At 42.7% G+C, this 24,980-nt stretch overlaps 1 protein-coding gene across 1 annotated transcript in view; it reads left to right on the top strand.

Moving 5' to 3' along the window:
• Window positions 1–24,980, top strand: part of CSMD1 (CUB and Sushi multiple domains 1) — a 1,753,937-nt gene that overhangs the window by 1,142,635 nt on the left and 586,322 nt on the right. Inside the window, exon 6 of the mRNA XM_060234944.1 lies at window positions 18,033–18,145. Within this exon, the coding sequence (XP_060090927.1) occupies window positions 18,033–18,145 (113 nt within the window). The remainder of the gene's footprint in view (window positions 1–18,032; window positions 18,146–24,980) is intronic.

Genomic DNA, 24,980 nt, shown 5'->3' with positions numbered 1-24,980 from the left:
CAGGGCCCGGTAGTCATTGCACAGCCGGAGCTCCCCACTTTTCTTCTTCACGAAGAGGACTGGAGCAGACAGGGGAGAAGTTGAGGGTCGGATGAATCCGCGTTTCAGGTTCTTGTCCAGGTAGTCTCGCAAAGCTGCCAACTCAGGCTCCGACATTGGGTACAGACGCCCCACCGGGAGTGGTGCCCCAGGTACCAAATCAATGGCACAGTCATAGGGTCGGTGAGGGGGAAGCTGATCTGCTCCTGTCTCCTCAAAGACATCGGCGAAATCCGCATACTTCTGAGGGAGCTGAGGACCACCACTCGGGATGCCGGCGGCTAGAGTGGTGGGAGGAGTCAGATGGGGGCATGGGTCTCGGAAGCGTAGTTCCTGCTGGGCCCAGTCCACGATGGGGTTGTGCAGCTTCAGCCAGGAAAGGCCTAGAATCAGCGGGAAGCGAGGCATGCGGGCGACATCAAACTGTAGCTGTTCTTGGTGCTGCTGGACGTGGAAGGTGATGGGACAGGTCTCCTGGGTGACGGGGCCAGAACGGAGGAGGCGCCCGTCAATAGCCTCCACCAGCGTTGGAGTCTCTTTTGGCTGCACTGGAATCTGGTGCTGCTTTACAAAGGCGGCATCTACGAAACAGTGGGCTGCTCCCGAGTCCAGCATGGCATACACGAACAGCCAGCGTCCATCGGGCAGACGGAGTTTGACTGGTAGCAGGAACGGGCCCGGGGTATCAGCCTGTTGTTCGGAGGACCCAGCTAGTCGCCCCAGGCTGGAGGGTCCACTTATGCCTGGGGCTGGCCTTTTGGCGGCGGTGGCAATGTAGGTCCGGGTATCCGATGTTTAGCAGGGCAGCCAGAGGCATAGTGGCCTGCCGTGCCGCAGTAGAGGCACAGGTTCTGCGTGCGGCGTCTGGCCTTTTCTTCTGGAGTCAGGCGGGGTCGAGCAGCTCCAAGCTGCATAGGCTCACCCTCGTCTCTGGTACTAGCTGGGGATGGGAGAGGAGCCAAGTGGCATGGCGCAGGGAGCTGGCGCCCTCGGGTCTTGGCTTGGCGGCGACTTTCCAGGCGGCCATCGATGTGGAGGCAGAGGGTGATAAGTTCCTGGAGCGTGGGGGGCCGCTCCACCCTGGCCAGTTCGTCCAGGACTTCCTCTGCCAACCCCTCGGTAAACTGGTCCATCTGAGCAGCCTCATTCCACGCCAAGTCTTGGGCCAGGAGCTTGAATTCGGTGGCATACTGAGCCACCGAGGACTGGCCTTGTTTCAGGGCCCTGATTTTCCGGTTGGCTGTGGCTGCTTGGACTGGGTTGGAGAAGGCAGCAGACAGGTGGGTCTCAAACCCCTGGTAATCAGTCAGTAGGGGAGAGGACCCAACCAGTAGGGGTGTGGCCCACTTGGCCGCCTGCCCCTTTAACAGACTAATGATAAAACACACCTTCGTCTTGTCATTGGGGAAGTCCCGTGCTCTTAGTTCAAAGTACAGCTGACACTGTGCCAGGAAAGCAGGAAATTCTTCCACGGCACCCCCAAATCTGTCAGGTGGGGGAACTGGGCACTTGGCTGGAGCACTGGCCACAGGTTGTTGCTGCAAGTGCACTACTGCCTGTGTTAGCTGCTGTACCTGGGCTTGGAGCGCAGCCAGTAGTTCGGTGGTTTCACTTGCTTCAGCCTCCATCCTGTGGAGTGGGTGTTTGTCGGGTGGAAGCAATCTGTCACGGCTGGGGCCGGGTCAGGCAAAGTCCAGAGGCAGTCCGAGGTCTGTAGCCAGCAAGCAGGAGTGTCCGAGGTGCCAAATCCAAATCGCTGTGCAAGTATCGCAGGTCCGAGGTCCAGAAGCCGAGGTCAGGGAGTCCAGAAGTCAAAAGCCAAAGTCAGGGATTCAGGAACCAAAGTCAAGCCGGAGTGGATGCTAGAATGTCAGGGAGATGACTAGTTGCTTCCACAAAGCCTCCTCCCAAAGCCCACAGCTATATAGCCCTCTGCTGGCTGTTGCCCATTTGGGCTAATTGCTGGCTCTGGGAGGCAGCCAGGATCCTGTTACAACTCAAGCATCCTTGCTCTTAGGAGGGCCAGAATCCTCTCAAAACTCAGGACTCAGGGAGCGTCTTGCTTGTGAGCGTGCCGCCCTCCTCCGATCCCTGAGGTCCTGACGGAGGCGGTCACGCACACGAGCCACCCGAGAGGGCGAGGCAGGGGGGCTGGGATCTTTTTCAGCAGGAGGCAGGGGTACTGGTGCAGGTGGCAGGGGTACAGTTTCCTTGGCAGACTCGTCTTCCTCTGCAGGGTCCCCAGCACCCATGACACAAGGATAGATGTATCCTCCGGGAAAACCTGGAACTGTTCAGCCACCATCTTCTCAACTACCTTGCCCAATATGGAAGGATAGACACTGGGCAGTAGTTGGCCAGGACCACAGGGTCCAGTGTTGGCTTTTTCAAAAGTGGACAAATTATTGCCTCCTTCAAACCCTCTGGGAAAGACCCAGAAGAAAGGGACAAGTTGACAATTTCACCCGGAGATTCCTGAAAGCCATCCCTGTATGCTTTAATCAACCAGGATGGACTTCAGTCAAGGATGTAGGAAGTTGGCTTCACAACTGACAAGATCCTGTCAACATCTTCCTGAGAGAGTCAGATAAAATGGTCCAAAATTTGACCTGAAGATGGACAAGGGGCTTCCAGTTCTCTTACAGTCCTGGTGGAAAGACAAGATTATATATGCAAAATAGGTCACAAAGCCTCATAGCCAATGTCCAATTCCTTACTATTTTGCTTGCCCAATGGCAATGTAGTTAGAGACTGAATTGTTCTAAATAATTGGGCTGGATGCAGTTCCACAGACACAATAGAGGCTGCATAGAACTCCTTCTTAGCAGGCTTCATTGCCATTTCTTAGACCTTCATAAATGTTCTATAAGAAGCTCTAGCCTCTTTGTCATGAGTATGCCACCGTACTTACTCTAGTCGTCTCAGCTGCCATTTCATCCTTTGCAGCTCCAAAGTATACCATAGAGCTGCTTTGCTGCAGCGACAGAGAGGATGCTGGGAGGTGATGTTGTTGATGGCTGCAGAGAGTTGCTAATGCCAATCCTCCACCAACTCATCTAACAACCTGCCAGGGGGCATCAAATCCTACAGAGCTTTCTGAAGCCATTCAGGATCCATTAGGCTCTGCAGGAGAACATAAATGTGCTCACCACCTAAACAGGGATGGTTTTGCGTACCCAGCCAGATCTTCGGGGTGAAGTGTTCTGACCTTGGAACAATGAAATAAAAGAGAACAAAAATTCATGCATGCAAAGTGCCCAAGAAAGTGTTCAGGGCATGTTTTAGCTGCTTGGGGTATAGTGTTGCTTGATACAAATAATAGCTTAAAATAATAGTGAGTATGGCCTCAAAAAGTCCAGCAAGAAAACATTGTGAATTGAAAATCTTCTGGTACAGTAGCTAAACTGTTATGACAAATTAGTTGTTTCTGACTTTTGGTATCAGAGTGATTTATATCATAATTTTTCATTATATACCTGTCCCTGGTAGCTGTAGAAATGTAATCATAGATTTTATTTTCAGGTCACAGAACCATACAGGTTCATATATGATTCATTTCACATCCGTCAACAATGCATTATCCCAGTAGTATCAGTACATATAACAATTTTATATATAACAATTTTATACATTACCATAATTGTTCAGAATACTTAATATATACTCTTAAAATATCTTGTTGGCATTTGATGTCATGGAAGTGCTATAGCACAGAAATGTTACTTCAAGCTTGCACATAATTCACTTTGTAACAAATTGGCAAAATGTTGTCATAACATAAAGGAGGGAAAAGACTGCCAGGCCTCTATTTATTTTATGTAGTATTTTCCTCTGTGCTGCATTTTAATCAGTTATTAAGGTGTTCCCCCCACCTTTTGAAAGCTGTATATGCAAATTTCATCCCTAATAAAACAATATTGCAGCATTTTCTGGTGAGATATAGTTCAGAATCTAGACCACCTCTGCTATTTTGCAGAGCTGTATAATTGTGCCTATCACTTTGTTACTCTGAATATTTATATAGTTGATTAAAATATTTTGTTTTCAAAATAGTCATAATAACTGAACCTATTTTCCATTGAGTTTTACACATGCTGTTGGAGTAGGGTTGTCAGCATTTGGTTGCCAGTGGTGAGAGCAATGGAACTGGAGTTGGTGGAACACCAATCTCCCCCCTCTCCTCAATTTTTCTGCTGTGGCTCTGCAGAGCAACAACAGGAACCAGGGACGACAAGTTGGAAGTCCCCTGGCAAAGGCCTGGCACCCTTCTGCTGGTGTGTGCCCTTCTCAGCAATGTATAACCCTACTAAATCCCATGTAGCAGTTGTAAACATTATCAGTACTTCAATTATTTGTCTGATTTAAACATGTTTATGCCACTTTTCCATCCATTTTAGAGGCCACAAGGCAGTGAAACAATAATAAAAAACCATTAAATTAATAGGGCTCAAAACCATGTTATTGGCCTTCCAATATCATTGGTTTGTTACTGTGTGAAACACAGTGCTGAATGGAGCACTAACCTGATCTAGCAGGGTTTTTCTCATGTTCTTTTAGATATATAAAACAATTAAAAACAACAATTAAACAAATTGTATAAACAGGAAGAGCATTATTAATATTAATATCTTAGGCCAGGAGTATCAAACATGTGGCACGAGGGTCAGATCAGGTCCCTGGAGGGCTCGTGTTAGACCCATGAGCATCTCACTGACATCTGCTTCCTTCTCTCTCTTGCTTCCTTCTACATCACCATTTGCTTTGCCAGGCTTGCTCAATTGCACAGGAGCTACAGAGCAAACATAGGTTGACCAGAGCATGAAGCAACTTATGTACAAAAGCTCATAATGACGAGCCATTTCATGTTTTCCCCTGGGTCTTAAACAAAGCATTGACCATGAGATTTCTGTAATCAAAAGTAGGTTTGCAACTTACAGACACACCTGAACAGCATACTCAAGATTGCTACAGCACTGACATTGTCTTCAGATTTTGATGCAATAATTCAGAGCAAAAGGTGTCAGTTATCAGAAACCGTTAAATAAAGAAAATATTGCAAAAGTGCTAATCTTTTAAGCATATATATTTTTTTAAAAATATATTTAATTGTTTGTGTCCTTGATGAAATTTCTATCTCTGCTACCTGGCATTACATTCTATGACACACATGGCCCGGCCCAACAAGGTCTCATTTATGTCAGACCCTCATAATAAATGAGTTTGACGCCCCTGTCTTAGACTGTGTTATTGTATGGTATAATGTTCATCTTGCTGCATCCCAAGTAAGGACAATGAGGATTTTTCATTATAAAAGACACTGGTGTAGTTAGATAAAATGGAAGATTAATTGGTGAAATGAAAATTTGATGCAATATTGAAGTCTGTCCTTACTTGAGCTTGACTATAATTCAAGAAATTTATGGTTCATGGGATTCTCCTATTATTAGCAATAGCCAAAAGGGAAATTGTTTAAAGAATGTACTTCAATACTTTTGTCTAGTCAGGCAATAAAGGACTAATAGTAGAGGCACATGAGTCCATAATATAGATATCTTGCAATGATATGGTGTCTTTAAATTCTGTCGGGTACCACACAAATATATCTGAAGATATAACATTACATATAACATTTACATTACAAATTCCCCCCAAATTGGGGGGACGGCGGGGTAAACATTTTCTTCACTTTTTGTCAAACACTATCAATGTATTTATGATGGATTCCAGTTAAATAAGTTGGTAAAGTATAAAGCATTTTAATTTGAAAAAAGTCAGTCATGGCTTGGTTGACATATTTTAATAAGATAACTATGATTTTATTCCTTTGACAGTCTAATGAGGGCTTCAAAGAGAGAGCTCTCCCACTTTCCCTGAAAGAGGCAGTGATATAAGTTTAATAAGGAACACAATTTTACTCCTTGAAGTTTCTGTTTAATGTATACAAGTGTGAATAATTCATATCCGTGTACCTATTTGCCGGTTGAAGTTTAGTTCATTACTTAAGATCTTCACTAGCTGATGGGAATGTAATTAACTTCAGACGAAACCTCCGATTTCAGTTCTGACATAAGGTTTGTTTTAAGTTCCAAACAGTTCCAAAATAGTTCCAAAATAGTTGTCATGCAACCTTATTTTATATGCAACAACACTTCCGCTATGACATCCCATTCTTTTCAAGTGATCCAGAAGGTTTCCTTCCAAATGGAAGTCCAGCTAGCAGAATGAAGAAAAAATGGAGCATATGGATCTGACATCTTCTTCCAAGCCACATCCTTGGTGACTGGTGTTTTTGAAGCTATTCATCCATATAAAATAAACAATATGATTCAGACAGAAGTTAGAAAAACCAGTGCTTTAGACCCTACTAAAAAAAAATGGAAAGGAAAGGAAATACTACAACAACAAATCTACCTGCATGTACAAATCTGGAATGTTAGGGAGAAAACTTGTAGGTCTATGTTGTCTCTGACATATCACTTTTGTGTGTGTTACGTACATACATATATTCATATTGGAAACTATTCAAATACATGTTTTGGAGTCTAAGGTGAATTTATAGTAGGCATTGTATGACATGATCCATGGAAACATAAAGCAAAAGATAGGTGGTAATGCCTTACCTAAAGAAAAGTAAAGTTTCAGAACACTGGAATTCTAGTTGTTCCTATTCCTTTTTGGCTCTATTGCCCTTGACTTTCCTGAAGTCTGCAGCTGTGTGGGAGGAATGGTTTAAAACAGGGTACGTTCCTGGTTTTTCCCAAGCTTTCCTGAAATGGAACTGGCTTTGTCTTCATTGCTGTCTCTAGCTGCAAGTTTCTGCTGGATCCCTATTGGTAAGACAGCAAAGAAACAAACATGTATTCTCTTCCACACTCCTTGCCCTAACTTCTTCAGTCAGCTCTACCTTTCTACTAGCTCTACCAGCAACTGCGTGGACCTGAACAGGCTAGCTTTCTGAGTCAGAGTTCTGATCTCTGTTGTACCCCTGGGAGAGCGGGTTATAACTGTTTTGGAAACTGTCTGGAAGTAGCGATATTACGGCTGGCATATGAAATGGGAAATGGTTTATGAAACAGGCACTCCTGCTCCAGGAACAGTCTAGCAACAGACTGTTGATAGTGTAGCTTGCCTCTGTATTTATGTTTTAATAGTAGTGTAAGTTGTGGCACTGCCTCTGTAGGCAAGTCTGATCTCATCAGATCTCAGAAGCTAAGCCAGTTTAGTATGGATGAGAGCAGGGCCGGCATGTGGGAGTCAGTGAAGTAGGCAGCCACGTGGGGTGCCACCTTGCCACAAGGGCGGGGGCAGGCACTGTCAAGCATGGTTATTTCCCCCCTAAGATGTCTGAAGTATTGTCAAGTAAGAGCCCTGGTTACTCTCCATTACCTACAACCCCTTTCTCACGTCCCTGCAGCCATCTGGCAAAGGATGTTTATATAACGGAATTGTCTGGCTGTGTCTCAGTGCCCTAACTCCCCCGTTTCATCCCAGGCACTTCTAAAGCCTTATCTTGGTCACGGGTTGGTGTTAGAAGGCTATTGCTAGACAGAGGAAAATTACTGCTTTGCCCTTTGAACCCCAGATTCCAATAGTGTGTGTCTGTAACTTTATGATACCCCATATAGCATCCTGTGACCTCTGATTCCTCAGTCTTCTCAAAGACAATGTTCTGTATGCAACTTGGAGTTAAAGAAGTTCATTTGAATCCTAAATAAAGGACTCTATTATTGAAACTACTCATGCTTGACAGGCGCCCCCGTCCCGTCCCTGCTCACGCCGACCCGAACGTCCCTTGGCCAGCCATCTCCCGCTTCAGAGGGAGCCAGGAAGAGGCAAGAAAGAAGGAGGCAGGCTCTTTCCAGGTCCCTCTGAAGCAGGAGAGGGCCAGGCAAGGGACCTACCCTGCCCATCACCTGCCCCTCTCCCGCTTCAAAAGGAGCCCGGAAGAGGCTGTGTCCTTCTTTCTTATGAAGAAAAGAGGACATAGTCTCTTTCTGGCTCCCTCTGAAGCAGGAGAGAATATGCTGAGTGTTCGCATGAAGACCCTAGGAGGGGGTGGGGCACGGGGTTCAACCTGGGGTGCCAGAACCCCTAGTGCCGGGCCTGGATGAGAAGCCACCAATGAAGTCCAGGGTTACTATACAGAGGAACGTAATGGAAAACCAGGTCTGTTTGTCTCCTGCCTTTAAAACCCTACAGGGTTGCCTCGTCGGCTGTGACTTGACAGCATTTTACATACATATTGCCTATATTAATAAACTAACTTTTAACATTAGCATTTTCCGCCAACTTTCTCTATAGTCTCTTGCCTACCAACCCCCCTCACCCCCCCCCCCAAAAAAAAACACTTTATTCTTACTTTGGACTTTACTTTCCACTCTCCCACCTTATTTTGACTCAGTCTGTGTAAAAGCTGTGGGGAATTTTCAGATGGTGTACCTAGTGTGGGAGGAAGCTTGCTCCATCAGATGGCCACTCCTTGTGCCTTCTTTGCCTAGGAGAAACACACTGTCCAGACTCCTGCATCCAGCGCACCAAATTCTCTAAGCAGATCAGAAGGAACCGAGCGGCAAGACTTTGGGTGGCATTCTTGGAGTCTGCCTTGACTCCCACCAAAATGGGCTCAAAAGCATCTACCACTGCTGAAATCACTGAATTGGCAACAATGTTGGGTTTTTTTTTTATTATTGGCAACCATGTTGATGGGGCACACTATGCCTTCAGGCCAAGCCTCACAGGCCTTGACAAAGGCCACATACAGTATGAGCTTTTCAGCACCAAAAAGGTCTGGCTCAACAACAAAACTGACATTGTCTATCCCTACAAAAAATCATAGGGAAGACAAGACCAATAAGATGAACAAACATAAGGTCCCTAAGAAGGGTTCTCAACAGAGCTTGAGAGCCTTCATCATGGCTCTGTGACTTGTAAACATACAACCACCGACAGACTTTCACCACCAGACCTGATGCAGATCCCAGTGATTCCACCTCGGCAACTCCTCAACTCACTGATCGACCAGCCATTACTGAAACCTCCAGTATCGACTACCCATGCCCAACAGCTCCAGTTTTTGTACTCAGACGCTGAGGAAATCGATCTGACCCAGTGAAGCTCACCTCATACCTCTCGCTCCAGGTCATCGAATCAGGATAGCTTGCTATTGCAACCAATGGTCAGTGTTGAATGCTGTCGCTGTGCACCCAGCACTCAAAAGGATGCTCACCTGTCTAGATCCTGCCTAGAGCACTAGACACACTTTTTAAAATTTTAATGCAAACACTCCACATAGTCATGGAGTGCACTGTAATTATGTTTTCACTGACTAACAGAAACCAACTCCCTGTCATGAGCCCTGACGAGGAGGAGCTGGAAGGGTTAACAGACCTGGAGAGTTGCCAGCCAGTTCCTCAGCTGAACAAACAGCAGCTGACCCATCAATCACTCTCCAGGCTCCAGTGTCAGCTGTTGACGATCAATCTCCTCCAAGCTCTCCTCCTCCCATCTCAAGAGTTCGAAGCAGGCTCCAGAAAGAACTTTCAGAGTGAAGACATGAGGCACGCCGATGCTTCAGATCTCTCAGCCCTGAGTTCTAGCAGAGTCACTGCTACCCAGGGAGCAGGCTGATTGAGACTCCCATATAGCTGCCACCCAACCTGGTAACCTTGTGGAAACAACAAGTCTAGTCTATGGTTTGCATCCACACTTCTTCCTGTTCTTGACCTGCTTGATTTCCTTAGCACCCTGACCTTTTGGCTTTTGGACATTGACTTCTGATTCCAGTTTGTGATTTTGCATTGGTGACTTGGCTCCTGCTTGACATCTTGGACTTTGACCTTGGACTGGCTTTGGACTCTTGCCTGCCTGCACCCTGAGAACGTGACACTCCCTAATATGCTGACTGGAGGCCTAGGCTATTTGACCTTGCCCCACAATGAGGCATTCCCTGTCCGTTTAGCTTCTTTCCTGACAGGGGCCCCTGTCATTGGGGAATGCTCTTCTAATTCCTCAGCAAGGTAATAAGTTTTTAAAAAATGTTTTCCTCCCTCTAGTAGTTTTGCTGTGCGGCTTGCTCTGCAATCTGCACAATGTTCATTTATGGCACATCCTTTTTTTGGTCATATCATGCCTGTTTCCACTGCTTTTATTATTATGGCACAGATCCTCTTATTCTCCCTCCTACTGACAACTAACTGGGTCTCTGAATTGGTTCAGTATGCCTACAGCCCCCAAAGGAGGTCATGACTTCATTATATTAACCAAGTGCCAGGTACACTGTAAACAAGAGTCCCATAGGTATAAAATAAAATATATGAAATCCTCACATCTTTTACATGAAGGAGAAACCAGGGACACAGCAAGGTGAATTAGCTGGCACAGAGCAGAGTCAAGCCATTTTGGTGTTTTGGCTTGCAGGTGAATGTTTTATGCACTGCACCATACAAGAGAAAGCATGACAAATTTTAATCTTATTTACTGCCTCAAGGGCATTCTTTTAATTGAAAGGAAGCAAGCAATGGTTGTATAACATGCCTTTAGCATTAACTGGTGGTCAAACTCAAGGTTTGATATAAATAGGCTTAATTTTTGTCATTGAGGTTTTCTGTTGCCAGAGAGAATGTGCAAACAGGTTTGCTTGAAGCACTTAATACACTAAATGGAGATATTACTCAGTGAATGCATTATTATTGCTTTGGAATGTCAAGATAATGGCTGGTTGAATTCTAGACTAGTAGTGCTTATTTCACAATTAAAGCAAAAAAAAATTGAAGAAGGTTGGGCAAATAACTGAATTTTAGATTTTTCAAAAATACTAATTTCCACAGAGATATCATCATGAGACTATTCTGATACTGTTCACACAGCTGGGAGCTACCCAAATTTGTTGATTGCTTCAGTGTTAATTAACTTCATGGGAAATCAGTTAACCATAGTCTCTAATGATGACTGTGGTTAAGCCAATTAGTAAACCCATTCATAAATATTTGTAAATTTAGGCAGGGTAAGGTTATTAATAGTAATAGGGCTTTTTTTCTGGAAAAAAGAGGTGCCAGAACTCTCAACAGGAAAATTAAGGTGAAACACACAGGTGCCCCTCATGAACTTTTAAACATTTTTTTTAGAATTCTGTTTCCGCAAAGAGGTTCTGGAACTCTGTTCCATTGTGTTCTCCAAGAAAAAAAAGCCCTCGTAATACTAACCAAGGAACTGGTTAGTTGGATGCTGATGATGATTGATTTCCCAAGATAATGACTTTGGAAGAAGCTCATGGGTTCTGGGATAGATAAGGGATTGCTATTCTTGATTAAAAAGTTACTTAACACTACTAACTGTCAGGTCAGAATTTCACAGGAAGAAGATCAACACCAACCCCCCCCCCCCAAAAAAAAATCCAATAAATATTAGAGTGAAACAAGGTTGTATCTTAGTCACTCTATTATTCAAACTCTTTATAAATTATCCGGCCCCTTTTTTGGAGGATATAGATGGCCACAGTCCCAAACTTGGGTAAATCCATGTTCCAATGCTTTTATATGCAGATGATGCAGTGCTGTTTTCCCTTTTGCAAATTGAATTGAAACTACTATTATCATACTTCTATGATTACTGTGAACTAAACAAATTGATCTTGAACTTTGAGAAATCAAAAATCACAGTTTTTGGGAAAGCATGGAAACCCTCAAAGTGCAATGTAAGAGGCAATTGGATCAAACAGGTTAAAAGTTTTACATACTTAGGAATACATTTCTACCATAGAGTCAGATGGGTTTCTCATAAAAAGGAAACAAAGTTTGTGAACTGTAATGTACTAGAGCTTATATGTTTACTTTACCAAGGGTAACCAATATGTCCATTAGAGTATTTAATCATATGATTAGTGCAGGACTGCTGTATGGAGTGCCAATTTGGATTATGACCTTTAATAAGGAAGTGGAAAGAATACAACCTAACTTCCTACAGAAAATATTGGGCCTTCCCATGTGTGTGCCATATGCAGCTATCTGCCTGGAAACTAATCAAAGACTCTTGGAGACGAAAGCATGGATCAGGCCTCAGATTCAGCACAGCTCCTGAAACTTTCTGAGAGTTCCACCTCTTCCTTCTAAGAGTTCCATCTCCTTGTCCATTGAATAGTATGTGCAGCTGCATAACAATCCCTGGATGAGCTCCACCACCTATTTTTCTACAAAACAATCCCTGGCATGGATCAATACTGTTAAAATTTGGTTACATCTGCATTTTAAGAGTAATGACCATAGCCTCATTTTTCATATGTTGACAGTCTCAGTCATCTATGTGGTTTTCATAGAAGAGAAAATTAATTCAACAGGGATCAGTATTGATGACCTATCTGCCCTTACAGAGAGATCAGCTTGTGCACTGATCAAACAAAGACTCTGTGACATTGAGATGCAAGATCTTAGGAGCCTTGCTAAAGATAGATATTCACCTGTGGGCCTGGAGATTTTACCCTATGGGTATATGGCAGATATCATAAAATACCATATGTTAATAAGTTATGCACATGTTGTCGGCGGGACATAGAAAGCCTTGAACATTTTTTTTTTGCCTTGCACTTAATATCTTGATATATACTCCATACTTATTGAAACCTTCTTGGGAGAGCAAGTAAGGAAATCTGATGCTCAAAACCCTTTTTCTATTATCTTCTTGGAATCCAATGGTGAGTGAAATTGTGGCTAAATTCTTGTATCTTGCATCTATGAGGCGAGTAATGTATTCATAGACTGGGCCATGACTGTATGAATTGTCCCTTCTTCTTTTTCTGTTATTAATATGGTTGCTATGTCAATAAAGGTTGTTGATGATTTTCCATGTGTTTGCAATCTACTCAGTTAGCTTTTAAGTGGAAATCATGTAGTTCTTGGACACATTAACTCTGAGACAATCCTTGTGAAAGATGAGAAGCCAGATCTTTTAAAAAGGTTCCTAGGATTTCTAGAACTCACATCCAAGTACTCTGTTTTTGGATTCTGCTGTTCCGCTACAGACTCTTGCTTCATTGGAACTCTCTGTCTGGTGCAGTGATGCTCTGTATTCTTGATGCTGGGGGGGGGGGCACAGTGGGAGGGCTTCTAGTGTCCTGGCCCCACTGGTGGACCTCCTGATGGCACTTGGGTTTTTTGGCCACTGTGTGGACTGGATCAGTGGGTTGCAGAAGAAGGGGGAACAGCAAAGTTACTCTTATCTTCCAGGGGCAGAATTATATCAGTGGACTTTTTAGGACTCTTCAGCTGAATCTATTACAAGTTCTATTGGAGAAGTACTTTGAACTTTCATCTAGTGTTTTCTAAACCCATTTCAACAGATCATGGATTAAGAAGATGTTAGCTGGGCGTCCAAAGTTAAGTTAAGTGCTGAATGGACACCATTGAGCTAGTTGGGTTATAGTTGCAATTATATATAATACAGTTCCCGGTCATCAGATGTGTGATCTTGGAGACCTTTATTCAGTTACAAAGACGTATTTTCCCAAGAGCTTTAAAAGGAAGCTGGGAAAAGGTTATTTTACACATATATAGTAGTGGATTCATTCCATCATTAGTGAGATGATTTCACATTCAGCAGGATAATGCCCTTGGAATGACCTCAGATTCAAATATCAACTCATTTAGATTCAAATATCGACTGTTCTAATATCGACTCATTTACTGGGTACAGTACCCTGGAGCACTGTACATTCTGTTGACTACAGCTATGTCTTGTAGTGACATGTGTGTGGAACTTTTGGTTATTTTAGGGTTAATGCCAAAGAAGGGTTATCTTCCTCCTAGTAATGTGTGAAAATGTATTTGTCTGGAGTTCTGGGTGTTTGCTTAGTAAAGGGTACTGTTAGGTACTAGCAATGGCTCCTGTTGCTATGATACAAAATTATTTTAAAAATGTAGAGTCATTTAAGAGACAGCTGTGCATTATTAAGATAGGTACTAATATACAGATGATCTCATTCTTTTAAAAAAATGAATATTTTAATTGCCTATTATTTGAAGCAACCCATTTGATGCAGTCAAGGTTGAACATTAAAAAAATGATTAATAGTTCATTTAAAAAAACCCACATCAATATAATACTCTATGTTGAAGGTCAAACCTTGCTTTAATAAAATTTGGGGACATGATTCATTAATTTTTAGATTTCTGTACAGTGAAAGAAGGTATTGTTAACTTCTATCCTTAAGAAACATGGACCAGGTCCAAGGTAACAAAGGTAAACTTTGTTTTGATCTTCATAAATATGGCTTTCACTGAACAACTTCTCATTAGTAAAAGTACATTTTGGTAAATCATGTCATTAATATATATTTATGATACCTTTTAAACTCTACTTTTTAAATGAGCATTGGGCTGGGTCCTATCCCAATACTCCCACTACCACTGCGTAAAATCATTTATTTATTTTTTTTAAAATTATACCTCACTTTTCTTCTTTAGCTCAAGCTTTAAGCCTTCCTCAAATCTAAGGAGCCTTCTTCCAACTTTAGTGGTTCATCAGTTGGAGAAGACTGCATGTCAGAGAAAGGCTCTTAAGTTGAAGGAAGACTACTCAGAAGATGGCTAGATCTATCCCACCATTTATGGTTGCCAACTTCAGTTTGGGAACTTTCTGAGATTTGGGGGTAGTGTCTGGAGAGGACACAGTTTAGAGAAGAGAGGGAGTTTAGTTCGTATGCAATTTCACTCTTAAGTCTTTCATAGAGCCCATCCTCTACAGCTTTCATTTCCTCCAGGAGAACCAATCTTTGTAGTTGAGATCAGTTGTAATGCTGGCAGAACTCCAGTAACTCTATAGAGTCCATCCTTGTTTTCAGCTTGAGATGAGACAATTTCTTTTTTAGGTCCAAGGAACTCCAGGGCCTCTAAGGGCCAGTTTTGTTAAGTTTAGAACAAAAGTTGCAAATGTTACAGGAAACTTATTACAAGTTAGTAAGTCTGAATGCAAAAAAATTCCCCCTTATTTGCCCATTCTTCCAGTCCAGATGGTTGGAAGCACCTCGAAGCAACCTTGAAAATTAGGCATTACTTTGTAATGTGTACCTTTCTCTGAGGTGGCTTTGACCCGGCCTTGGTCAGGATGGGCATGGGAGGCAGATGTGTGCTTGTGGATGCGCATTTTTGGTCCGCCTGCCTCCCGTACCCAGGGCGGCTTAAACCACCCATCTGATAACCCTATATGTGGCTATTCAGAGAAAACCAGTCCAAAGAGAAGAGATAGGTAATGAGGTTCCCAAAAAGGGACCAAAAGGTGTGGTATAGTAAGTGGAAAATAATGTTCAGTTTGGAAGGGACAAATCCCTAGCCAGGTAGGGGTGCTATGGGAAGGACAGCTGATGGTGGGACAGAGTGTTGTCATAGAGCATCAAATGGACAGACTCAGAGATGGCAGAGGTACAAGTGGGAAGGAAGATATGGATGGTTAAATCTGGGAGAGAAGAAGAAGGAGAAGGAATTGCAGGTTTAATACCCTGCCCTTCTCTCTGAATCAGAGCGGCTTACAATCTCCCATGTCTTCTCCTCCCACAACAGACACCTTATGAGGTGGGTGGGGCTGAGAGGGCTCTCACAGCAGCTGCCCTTTCAAGGGAACTTCTGCCAGAGCTATGGCTAAACCAAGACCATTCCAGCAGGTGCAAGTGGAGGAGTGGGGAATCCCAGATAAGAGTCCACACACTTAACCACTGCACCAAACTGACTCAACTTGCTTTGAAAGGAAGCAAAGAGGGAGAATGAAAAGCATACTTTGCCTGCCTTGAAGTTAAGTGATTTTTTTGCTTATGGTAATGGAAGAAAGTTTAGGAGCAGAATCAACTATGATAATGGGGGACTTGACATGCCTTTCTTAATGAACAAATAAGCAAAGTGCTGCTATTTGGAAAATTCGGTGCAGAATTAAGATCTACAATGATACTGGACTGAAAATGCAGGCTCCTACTGTCCATTGATAAAATACAGGTTGGGGCAACTTTAAGATCTGAGGTCCCTTTGGTGAAAGAGTCAGAATTATGGGATGCGCATGAACCAGCTCATGAACTGAAGTTCACAAATTTTGACTAGTGCATGGTGCATGAAGTCATGTTCTTGAATGGAAGCTGCCATGGACTTCCACAAATTTTGATGCAGTTGGTTGGAGTTCATGAAAAGCAGAAAACGGGTTTAAATTGCTCAGAGCCATTTAAACTATTGCTTCCTGTGAAAAGTTATGGCTTTTCACAGACAGCAAAAAGCAGGGGGGTGAAATGCTTCCCGAACATTCCACCCCCAGATTTTTGCTTGCCATGAAAATGCCTCCCAGACATTTCACCCCTCTACTGTCTGCTGGCTGGGAAGAATTGTGGCAAGGAGAAGAATGCCTAGGCAGCATTTCACTCCCTATTTTCTGCAGGCCATAGCTTTTCATGGCCATCAGACAATTACTTCAATTCCACAGGGCCTGTAAAATGGAGCTGTTCCACTGGACTTTCAATTGAGGCAGTGGAGGTCCAAATTTTCCATCTTTTGGCTTACCCTCCCGTCAGCTCAGCCTATGGTTAGTAGTGTAACATCCCACAATATTGCCATATTGTCCAGCTCACCAGTTAGCATCTGCCTCACAAGCCCTGCTTTCCATGCGCCACCTTTAGCAAAGAGATTGGTGGTGACCAGAAAATGGACTTCTTCAGTAGTGGCACATGGCTTATGGAATGCTCTTCCACTTGAAGCTTGCCTAGTGTTTTCATTACTCTCTTTCAGTTTCAAGTAGGAAAGAAATATGTTTACCTAGTTTCTTGATTAAGTGCGGGGCTTTTTTTGAGCAGGAATGCAGTTCCAGCTGGCTTGGCATCGGGGGAGTGGCCTTATATGCAAATGAGTTCCTGTTGAGCCTTTTTCTACCCAAAAAGCCCTGATTAAGTGATTGATGTTTTACCATCATGTTCATAGGATTTTTTAGTTTGGAAGTGGTACACACTTTCAGGTATGTTTTTATGCTGTGGTTGGATGTTTGTGCTGGGTTTTAATTTGTTTTATAAAATATTATGTTTTATTTTGTTAGCTAGCCTCAGGAAGGTTTTCTGGAGAGGAAAGTCTTTAAATATATACATGCATGCATACATACATCATAAAGGAGACTGGCAAGAAAAGCTTATTATTCTGCAAACCAGGGTTCTGCGAGAAGTTTTGGAGGATCACACAGAACAACCCTCATTAGTGTGTCCATGGACCTCTCAGATCCCTAAGCTATTCCTCTTGAAAGTGCCTACAGAGATATATGCCTTAATAATTATTTATTTAATTGTGAGATTTTGTTATCAAGAAAATGATGGGTTAAAGAAGGTGGCAAGGGAGATAGGGATTCATCTGTACCACTAACTCCTCCAGGCTAGAACATCTTTAAGGTGGGGCAGTGATAAGAGCAGCCTATCAGAAGGCCACCCAGGGAAGTCCCAATACACTTCCTGGGTAAGCACATACCAAACTCTGGTGCTACCGCCAAAAAAAGCCTTGTCACGAAGTGATATCAGCTAAACAGGTGGCATTTCTTTGCAAGAGTTTGTTGTCTGAGTAGGCTCATATTGACATTTTTTAAAAAAAAATCATGTACATGAAGGGAATTAAATACTGTCTTCATTCTGGCTCTTTTAAAAAACTGGAAAGGAGTATGCATTAATTAGTCTGTGTTTTACTATATGGTTAAACAATTTGAAGTGAATTAGTACAGTCTGTTTTTAAAAAGCACTAGAACAATAAGCTTACTTTAAACATTTCATCCGTGGCCCGAAATCCACTTCATTCCAGTACAATTATTAACTAGCTGTTGTACTAAGATATCAAAGATGTCAGAATAATCTAGTATGGTACAAACTTCTGGAATACTGCTTTGAATTTTCTGTATTTCTTAAAATTGAGTGTCTGTTGTCTTCTTATGTATTTTATTATAATAAAAAGCTTAGTGAATTTTTACATCAGTATTTTAAACTATGACCATTTCCCCTACAGGTTGACTGGCATGAATCTGCCCTCTCCTGTTATCAGCAGCAAAAACTGGTTACGGCTCCATTTCACATCTGACAGTAATCACAGACGGAAAGGATTTAATGCCCAGTTCCAAGGTGAGAATTACATAGGAATCTGTCAGGAGATATCTGTGTTTCCAAACTGCTATCAGTGATACCAGTGAAAAAGGTTTTATTTAGACACTTCTTGATGGGAAATATACAAATTAGAGCAAGCTCTTTGCCATCTTGGAAGAACAGCTACCACCACCCCAAAACAATTAATTTAATTAAAATCTGATTAATAATTCCATGGTTGCTTCTACGTTTTCATTAAAATTACCATGGGCTCAGTCCAGACCAGCATTTTAAGCTGACACAGGGATGGCTCACAGACGGATTAAAAAATCAAGTCCAAACATGCACATCTGCCTCCAGTCCCGCTCCTGTACTCACCCCATCCTCCAGTGTCTCTGAGGCAGCTAAAAAAACGACAAAGTGGTAGCAAATCTGTCTTTCCGGGCATCTGAACAAGGAAGCCCGCAAGCAAGGTGGATTGGTGGTGTGAACCTGCCAATCTGCTCTAGGCACTTACCTCTATTATTTTTAAAAAAACTGCCCAGAGCGCATGAGCAGATGAGCACATATGCATATGACCGCTAAAAATGTATGGGAAAAAAGATCACGCCAAAGCGTGGAAACTGTTGACTCGCATGGGAGCACATGAGCATATATGCACATGGGACTCATATGGGAGCTTCTGATCGGGATTCAGCCACTCCATTTTGTACCGACCCAATTGATATGCCTCCCATGTGCCGAAAGCTGCCAGTATGGGCCCAGCCATGGTGTATATATTTGATTCTCTTATAGAGAGTCGCACTGCATACCCTTTTATTTTATTTTTCTTTTGGTATAAAACAGAGGTTTCTTTGAAGTCTGCCCTGTTTTTACCTCACTTTGTATTAGTTTGCTAGTCTTCTTGATGGTGTAAATATGATGGAGAAATTAGCAGATCTAGTAATGGTAAAACTTCTATTGAGGATTCATGAACAGACTGCAGTAACATAGATGTAGTATATCCTCAGTATTTATATTAATGCTAAGTATTTATGGAGGTGTTCATTTCTAGGGTTGCCAACAGGTAGCTATCAATCCCCAGGAGCTTTTGGATGTGGAGCAAGGCATGGCACAATGACTACAACATCATTTCCAGTTGTGCAACTGAAAGCAACAATGTGTTGTGGTGTGCTGGACAAACAGCTGAAGGACTATGAAGAGTTAATTCTTCACAGAAACAGAGTGCCATGAATGAAAGGCTAGTCCAACCAATCTTATTGGTTAGCATCAGCTAAGCAGAGACACACTTTAGATGAATTCTGAAAAGGAGAATTAATTCAGAATTTAGCCCTGACTGAGAGCAGTTAACCATAGACAGGAGAAGTGGGGAAAGTTGGCAAGGATGAATGGGTAGTTATATAGAGACTCTCATTTAGGTTAAGGAAAGGGGAGATCTTCTAGAGAGAGAAGGAATTGCCCTACCCAGTCTAAACAGGGGGCGTTTTCGCACTGACCTTACTCCGGAGCGACGTCCCTCTTCACCGTGCAGCGTCTGCACGGATTTCGCACTAATTGCTCCGCAGAAGCCGGAAAAGCTGCAAAGTCCTGCGGCTTTTGCGTCACAAATGTAAACCGCCAAAAATCAGTTTACATTGTGACGCAAAAGCCGTGGGACTTTGCGGCTCTCCCGGGTTCTGCAGAGCAATTAGTGCAAAATCTGGGCAAACGCTGTGCGGTGAAGAGGGACATCGCTCCAGAGTAAGGTCAGTGCGAAAATGCCCAGGGTAATAGTTCTGAAGAGTACTGAGATTGTTGGTCTGATGTTGTTAGAAACTGACTTTCGAAACCTTAAGAATCAGTTAAAAACTCAATATGAATACTGTTGTTTCAAGAGAAAAGGTTTGGGTACTGGAAAGAGTGTGCCAGCCTTCTGGAAATCAAAATGTTTAGAAAATACTCAGTGAAAGTGTACTGAAGTGTTTGGGGGGAGACACTGGAACAAAAGCTTCTCAACATAAAGATGTAAGTCACTGGGTGTTTTCGCACTCACGTTTTACTGGCGCCACGACCCTCCTCACGCCGGCGAATCTGCATGGATTTCGCACCAGAAGCGCCGGCGCACCCAGAAGCGCCGGCTACTTCCGTCGCTAAGCCAGCGCAAACGTTTTCCTGCATCTTTGCGATTTCCGTTTGCGCTGGCTTAGCGACGGAAGTAGCCGGCGCTTCTGGGTGCGCCGGCGCTTCTGGTGCGAAATCCATGCAGATTCGCCGGCGTGAGGAGGGTCGTGGCGCCAGTAAAACGTGAGTGCGAAAACGGCCACTGTGAAAAGTTTAAGAAACTCTCATTAGCCTAAAACATAATAACTAAAGTTTCTGCATGTACTGATTTTACCTCAGAGTTATCTATGTTGTTACCTCTGAAATTTTACCCCTGATTTCACCAGACCTTTCCCCTCTCTGTTGAATAGCATATATTGTTTATTTGGAATGTAAAAGCTTCTAAAGTGCCATTTAAGTCATATAAGTTGAAGGAGGCTCCCATTGTGAGGCATTCCAAAGGGATCTGTTGAGGCTAGGTGAATGGGTGTCAACGTGGCAGATGAGGTTCAATGTCGCCAAGTGCAAAGTTATGCACATTGGGGCCAAGAATCCCAGCTAAAAATACAAGTTGATGGGTTGTGAACTGGCAGAGACTGACCAAGAGAGAGATCTTTGGGTCATTGTAGATAACTCACTGAAAATGTCAAGACAGTGTGTGATTGCAATAAAAAAGGCCAACGCCATGCTGGGAATTATTAGGAAGGGAATTGAAAACAAATCAGCCAGTATCATAATGCCCCTGTATAAACCGATGGTGCGGTCTCATTTGGAGTACTGTGTGCAATTCTGGTCACTGCACCTCAAAAAGAATATTATAGCATTGGAAAAAGTCCAGAAAAGGGCAACTAGAATGATTAAAGGTTTGGAACACTTTCCCTATGAAGAAAGGTTAAAACGCTTGGGGCTCTTTAGCTTGGAGAAACATCGCTTGCGGGGTGACATGATAGAGATTTACAAGATTATAAATGGGATGGAGAAAGTAGAGAAAGAAGTCCTTTTCTCCCTGTCTCACAATACAAGAACTTGTGGGCATTCAATGAAATTGCTGAGCAGTCAGGCTAAAATGGATAAAAGGAAGTACTTCTTCACCCAAAGGGTGATTAACATGTGGAATTCACTGCCACAGGAGGTGGTGGCAGCTACAAGCATAGCCAGCTTCAAGAGGGGATTGGATAAAATATGGAGCAGAGGTCCATTAGTGCCTATTAGCCACAGTTTGTGTGTGTGTGTGTATTGGCCACTGTGTGATACAGAGTGTTGGACTGGATGGGCCATTGGCCTGATCCAACATGGCTTCTCTTATTCTCTTATCCCTTCCCTCTGGTTCCTGGGCTGAGCAAACAACCAAAATATTATATTGTGAAAGAGTGGGACAGCCAAAATTATTCAGGAAAAAAAAGAAAACAGATAATTAGGGCAGCTCATCACACAAGGAAAAGAAAAATGGAAGAAAGAACTTGCCTCTGAGGGAGCAAGTGGATGGGGGTGTCATACAGTGATTCTAACAACCCCTCAAAATGCTATGGTAAAACCAGGATACTTGGTCCCCCCCCCCCCCCAGTTGTTTCTAGTCTTAGGTTTAAAGGGAAATAATGGGTTGGATCCAACTAAGTTTTCTGCTGGTTAAAAAGAGAGAATTAGGGTTCTCTTTTTCACCAGCAAGAGCCCCGTGGCGCAGAGTGTTAACACTGCAGTACTGCAGTCCTAAGCTCTGCTCATGACCTGAGTTCGATCCTTGGCGGAAGCTGGGTTTTCAGGTAGCCGGCTCGAGGTTGACTCAGCCTTCCATCCTTCTGAGGTCGGTAAAATGAGTACTCAGCATGCTGGGGGGAAAGTGTAGATGACTGGGGAAGGCAATGGCAAACCACCTCGTAAAAAGACTGCCATGAAAACGTGAAAGCAACATCACCCCAAAGTCGGAAACGACTGGTGCTTGCACAGGGGAACTTTCCTTTTCACCAGCACCTTTTTGACCACCAAAATGACTGTGTTTGGACCTACATGGACAAAACCATGTGGACCAGGACCTGTAATAAGGAGGGGTATTGAGGGTTACGTTGAATAGGGGAGTATTGCACCATATCCTCATTTATAGCTTTGAGGAGTTGTGATTATTATTTTATTATTGCATTTTATATATTTGTGCTTTGACATGGAAATCTAGATACTATTTCAGACAGAATTCCGTACATCAGTCTGGATATAATGTGTGTGTGTGCATATGCATGTGTGTGCATGAATGCCTTCTTTGGTATTAAAATGAATCGATACTTTTGTGCAGGCAGAATAATAAAACAGGGGGTAGAATTTTTATACATTAAAAAATTCATGTGGCATAGACTGATATAGAATACTATATTTTGTTCAATTATTCATCTAATTGTATGCAGTCCAAGTGATTCAGGATGCCACTGAACACAGACCCTTGAAAGTGTTATAGAAGCACTGCTCCATTGCTGGCACTGGTTACCCTTGTTTTCTAACCAAGAAATAACTCTAGCCACTTGGAAGGCTTTCAAGTGGTTTGGGTAACCCATTTGGAAGTACCATATTTTCACAGCCTTCTGTACATATCAGACTTTTCAAGGCAAATTTGAATTAGTGTGGAGGACAGAAGGCTGCTGTCATAGAAAACCTATTTCAAATTCTTACGCAGTCTTCTCCCGTACTTAGTACCAAACATTTTCACTCAAAATCCTAACCCTTTAACACAATTCATATGGCTGGATTGCTCTTTATTAGATTTCTTTTATTAGACAGCAAGATCTTCTGTGTTGTCAGTAGCTCTGTATGTTCTCAAAGATATTTATCAACAAGCAATTTTTTAAAATAGAATATTTATTGATTTCTTCTGCCTGAAAAATCATTGCTCAAAATCAGCTTTTTTGATTAAAGTGGAAAGAAGACAAAGGATTGTCAGTTGCCTGTGCACATGGAATTAGTAATTTGGAATTCTTTAAAAGTATGGATATGTTTTCTTTAAATTCAAACTAAGCATAGTAACCTGAAAGCAAACTTCACTGCAAGCAATGTTCATCCCAATAAATTGCTATAGGTCAGCGGTCCCCAAACTTTTTGGCACCAGGGACCGGTTTTGTAGAAGACAATTTTTCCATGAACCTGGGGGGTGAGGAATGGTTTCAGGATGATACAATTGTGCATTTTATTTCTATTAGTTTGGTGTGGTGTTTAAGTGCGGGGACCCTTATCTGGGAGAACCAGGTTTGATTCCCCACTCCTCCACTTACAGCTGCTGGAATGGCCTTGGGTCAGCAATAGCTATGGCAGCAGTTGTTCTTGAAAGGGCAGCTTCTGGGAGAGCTCTCTCAGTCCCACCCAGCTCACAGTGTGTTTATTGTGGGGGAAGAAGATAAAGGAGATTGTGAGCCACTCTGAGACTCTGAAATTTGAAGTGGAGGGCAAGATATAAATCCAATGTTGTCATCTTATTATTATTACTTCTACTACATTGTAATATATAATGAAATAATTATACAACTCATGGCCCAGTTGCTAACAGGCCATGGCCCAGTACTGGTCCATGGCCCAGGGGTTGGGGACCCCTGGATTAGGTTAACCCCCCCCCCAATTCTTTATTTAAATAATTAGCAGCAGAAGAAGAAGAAAAAGCAGTAGTGGAAGCAAAAGTAAGTAGTAGTAGTAGTAGGGCATTTTTTTTTGGAAAAAGAGGTGTCAGAATTCTCAAGATGAAAATGAAGGAGAATCACATGGGGTGCCCATCATGAAATTTAAAACATTTTTTTAAAAAAAAGTTTCCACAAAGAGGTTCTGAAACTCCGTTCCACTGTGTTCCCCCAGAAAAAAAGCTCTGAGTAGTAGTAAGATTTGTTGATGTACATGATGATTGCCACTGCAAAGAAGAGTGTCATGAGGAATAAATTGGAAGTGTTTGGGCTGACTTTGGCTCAAAAATGTCACTTTCTCTACGTCCCCTCTCCAGGGGAGTTTGCTTGCATTATGAATGTAGTCAGAGACTATATGGATATTGCCCATGAAAAAGGCAAAGGTTGCCTTCATAGTGGACTGGGGGGTTTTATTTGACCACGTGTGAATGGCAGCCATCAACTCAGAAGCATCTTGATTAATGCTGATTTTACAGAAGCAAAGGAAGCACAGCAACTGAATGGAATAATAAACATGAATGTTGAGTAATAATATTCTTTTTAAATAAGATACGGTGGAACCGAACATTACAAGCTGGGAAGGGTTGTATTACAAGTTCATTGAATTTAAATGTCATCATATCTCCTAACTAAGAAAAATGCTTCTCTGTTTTTCTCACTCAATAATGATGACACAAGATGTATTCTTTCTTACGTCTATTACTTTCTTTAATTGCTGCCAGCCATAGTCTATGCTGTCCTGCATTCTTGTCCTTACAGTGCCTATTTACAAATATTTTACCCAGAAGTAATCCATGTTTTATGGTTGAATACTGTGGTACAGTTTTGTAAATATCAGTGTACATATATATATGCTAATTATTGGCCCATTTTTGACTCACAAGGGTTCAGAGAGACATTTGTGAAAGCCGTCTTGTGTTTATCCAACAAACAGAAACATGTGCCAGTGAACACCATTGGAATGTTGACTTTCCTAGTGAAATCATGTGCATAAATCCAGATGCTCACTGTAGCATTAATATTGACTGCAGTCCACCATGCCATTCCTTTGTCATGATCCATGTCATTCTGCTTTTGTTTAGGTTTCACTGTGAGGATTTCTACAAGTAAGTGTAGAATTGGTTCATGAACTGTTGGCCAGAACTGTC

This window comes from Heteronotia binoei, chromosome 1, assembly GCF_032191835.1.
Source record: "Heteronotia binoei isolate CCM8104 ecotype False Entrance Well chromosome 1, APGP_CSIRO_Hbin_v1, whole genome shotgun sequence".
NCBI classification, from domain to species: domain Eukaryota; kingdom Metazoa; phylum Chordata; class Lepidosauria; order Squamata; family Gekkonidae; genus Heteronotia; species Heteronotia binoei.
The sequence above is the reverse complement of the archived record's forward strand: the minus strand, read 5'-3'. Positions and strand labels throughout refer to the sequence as shown.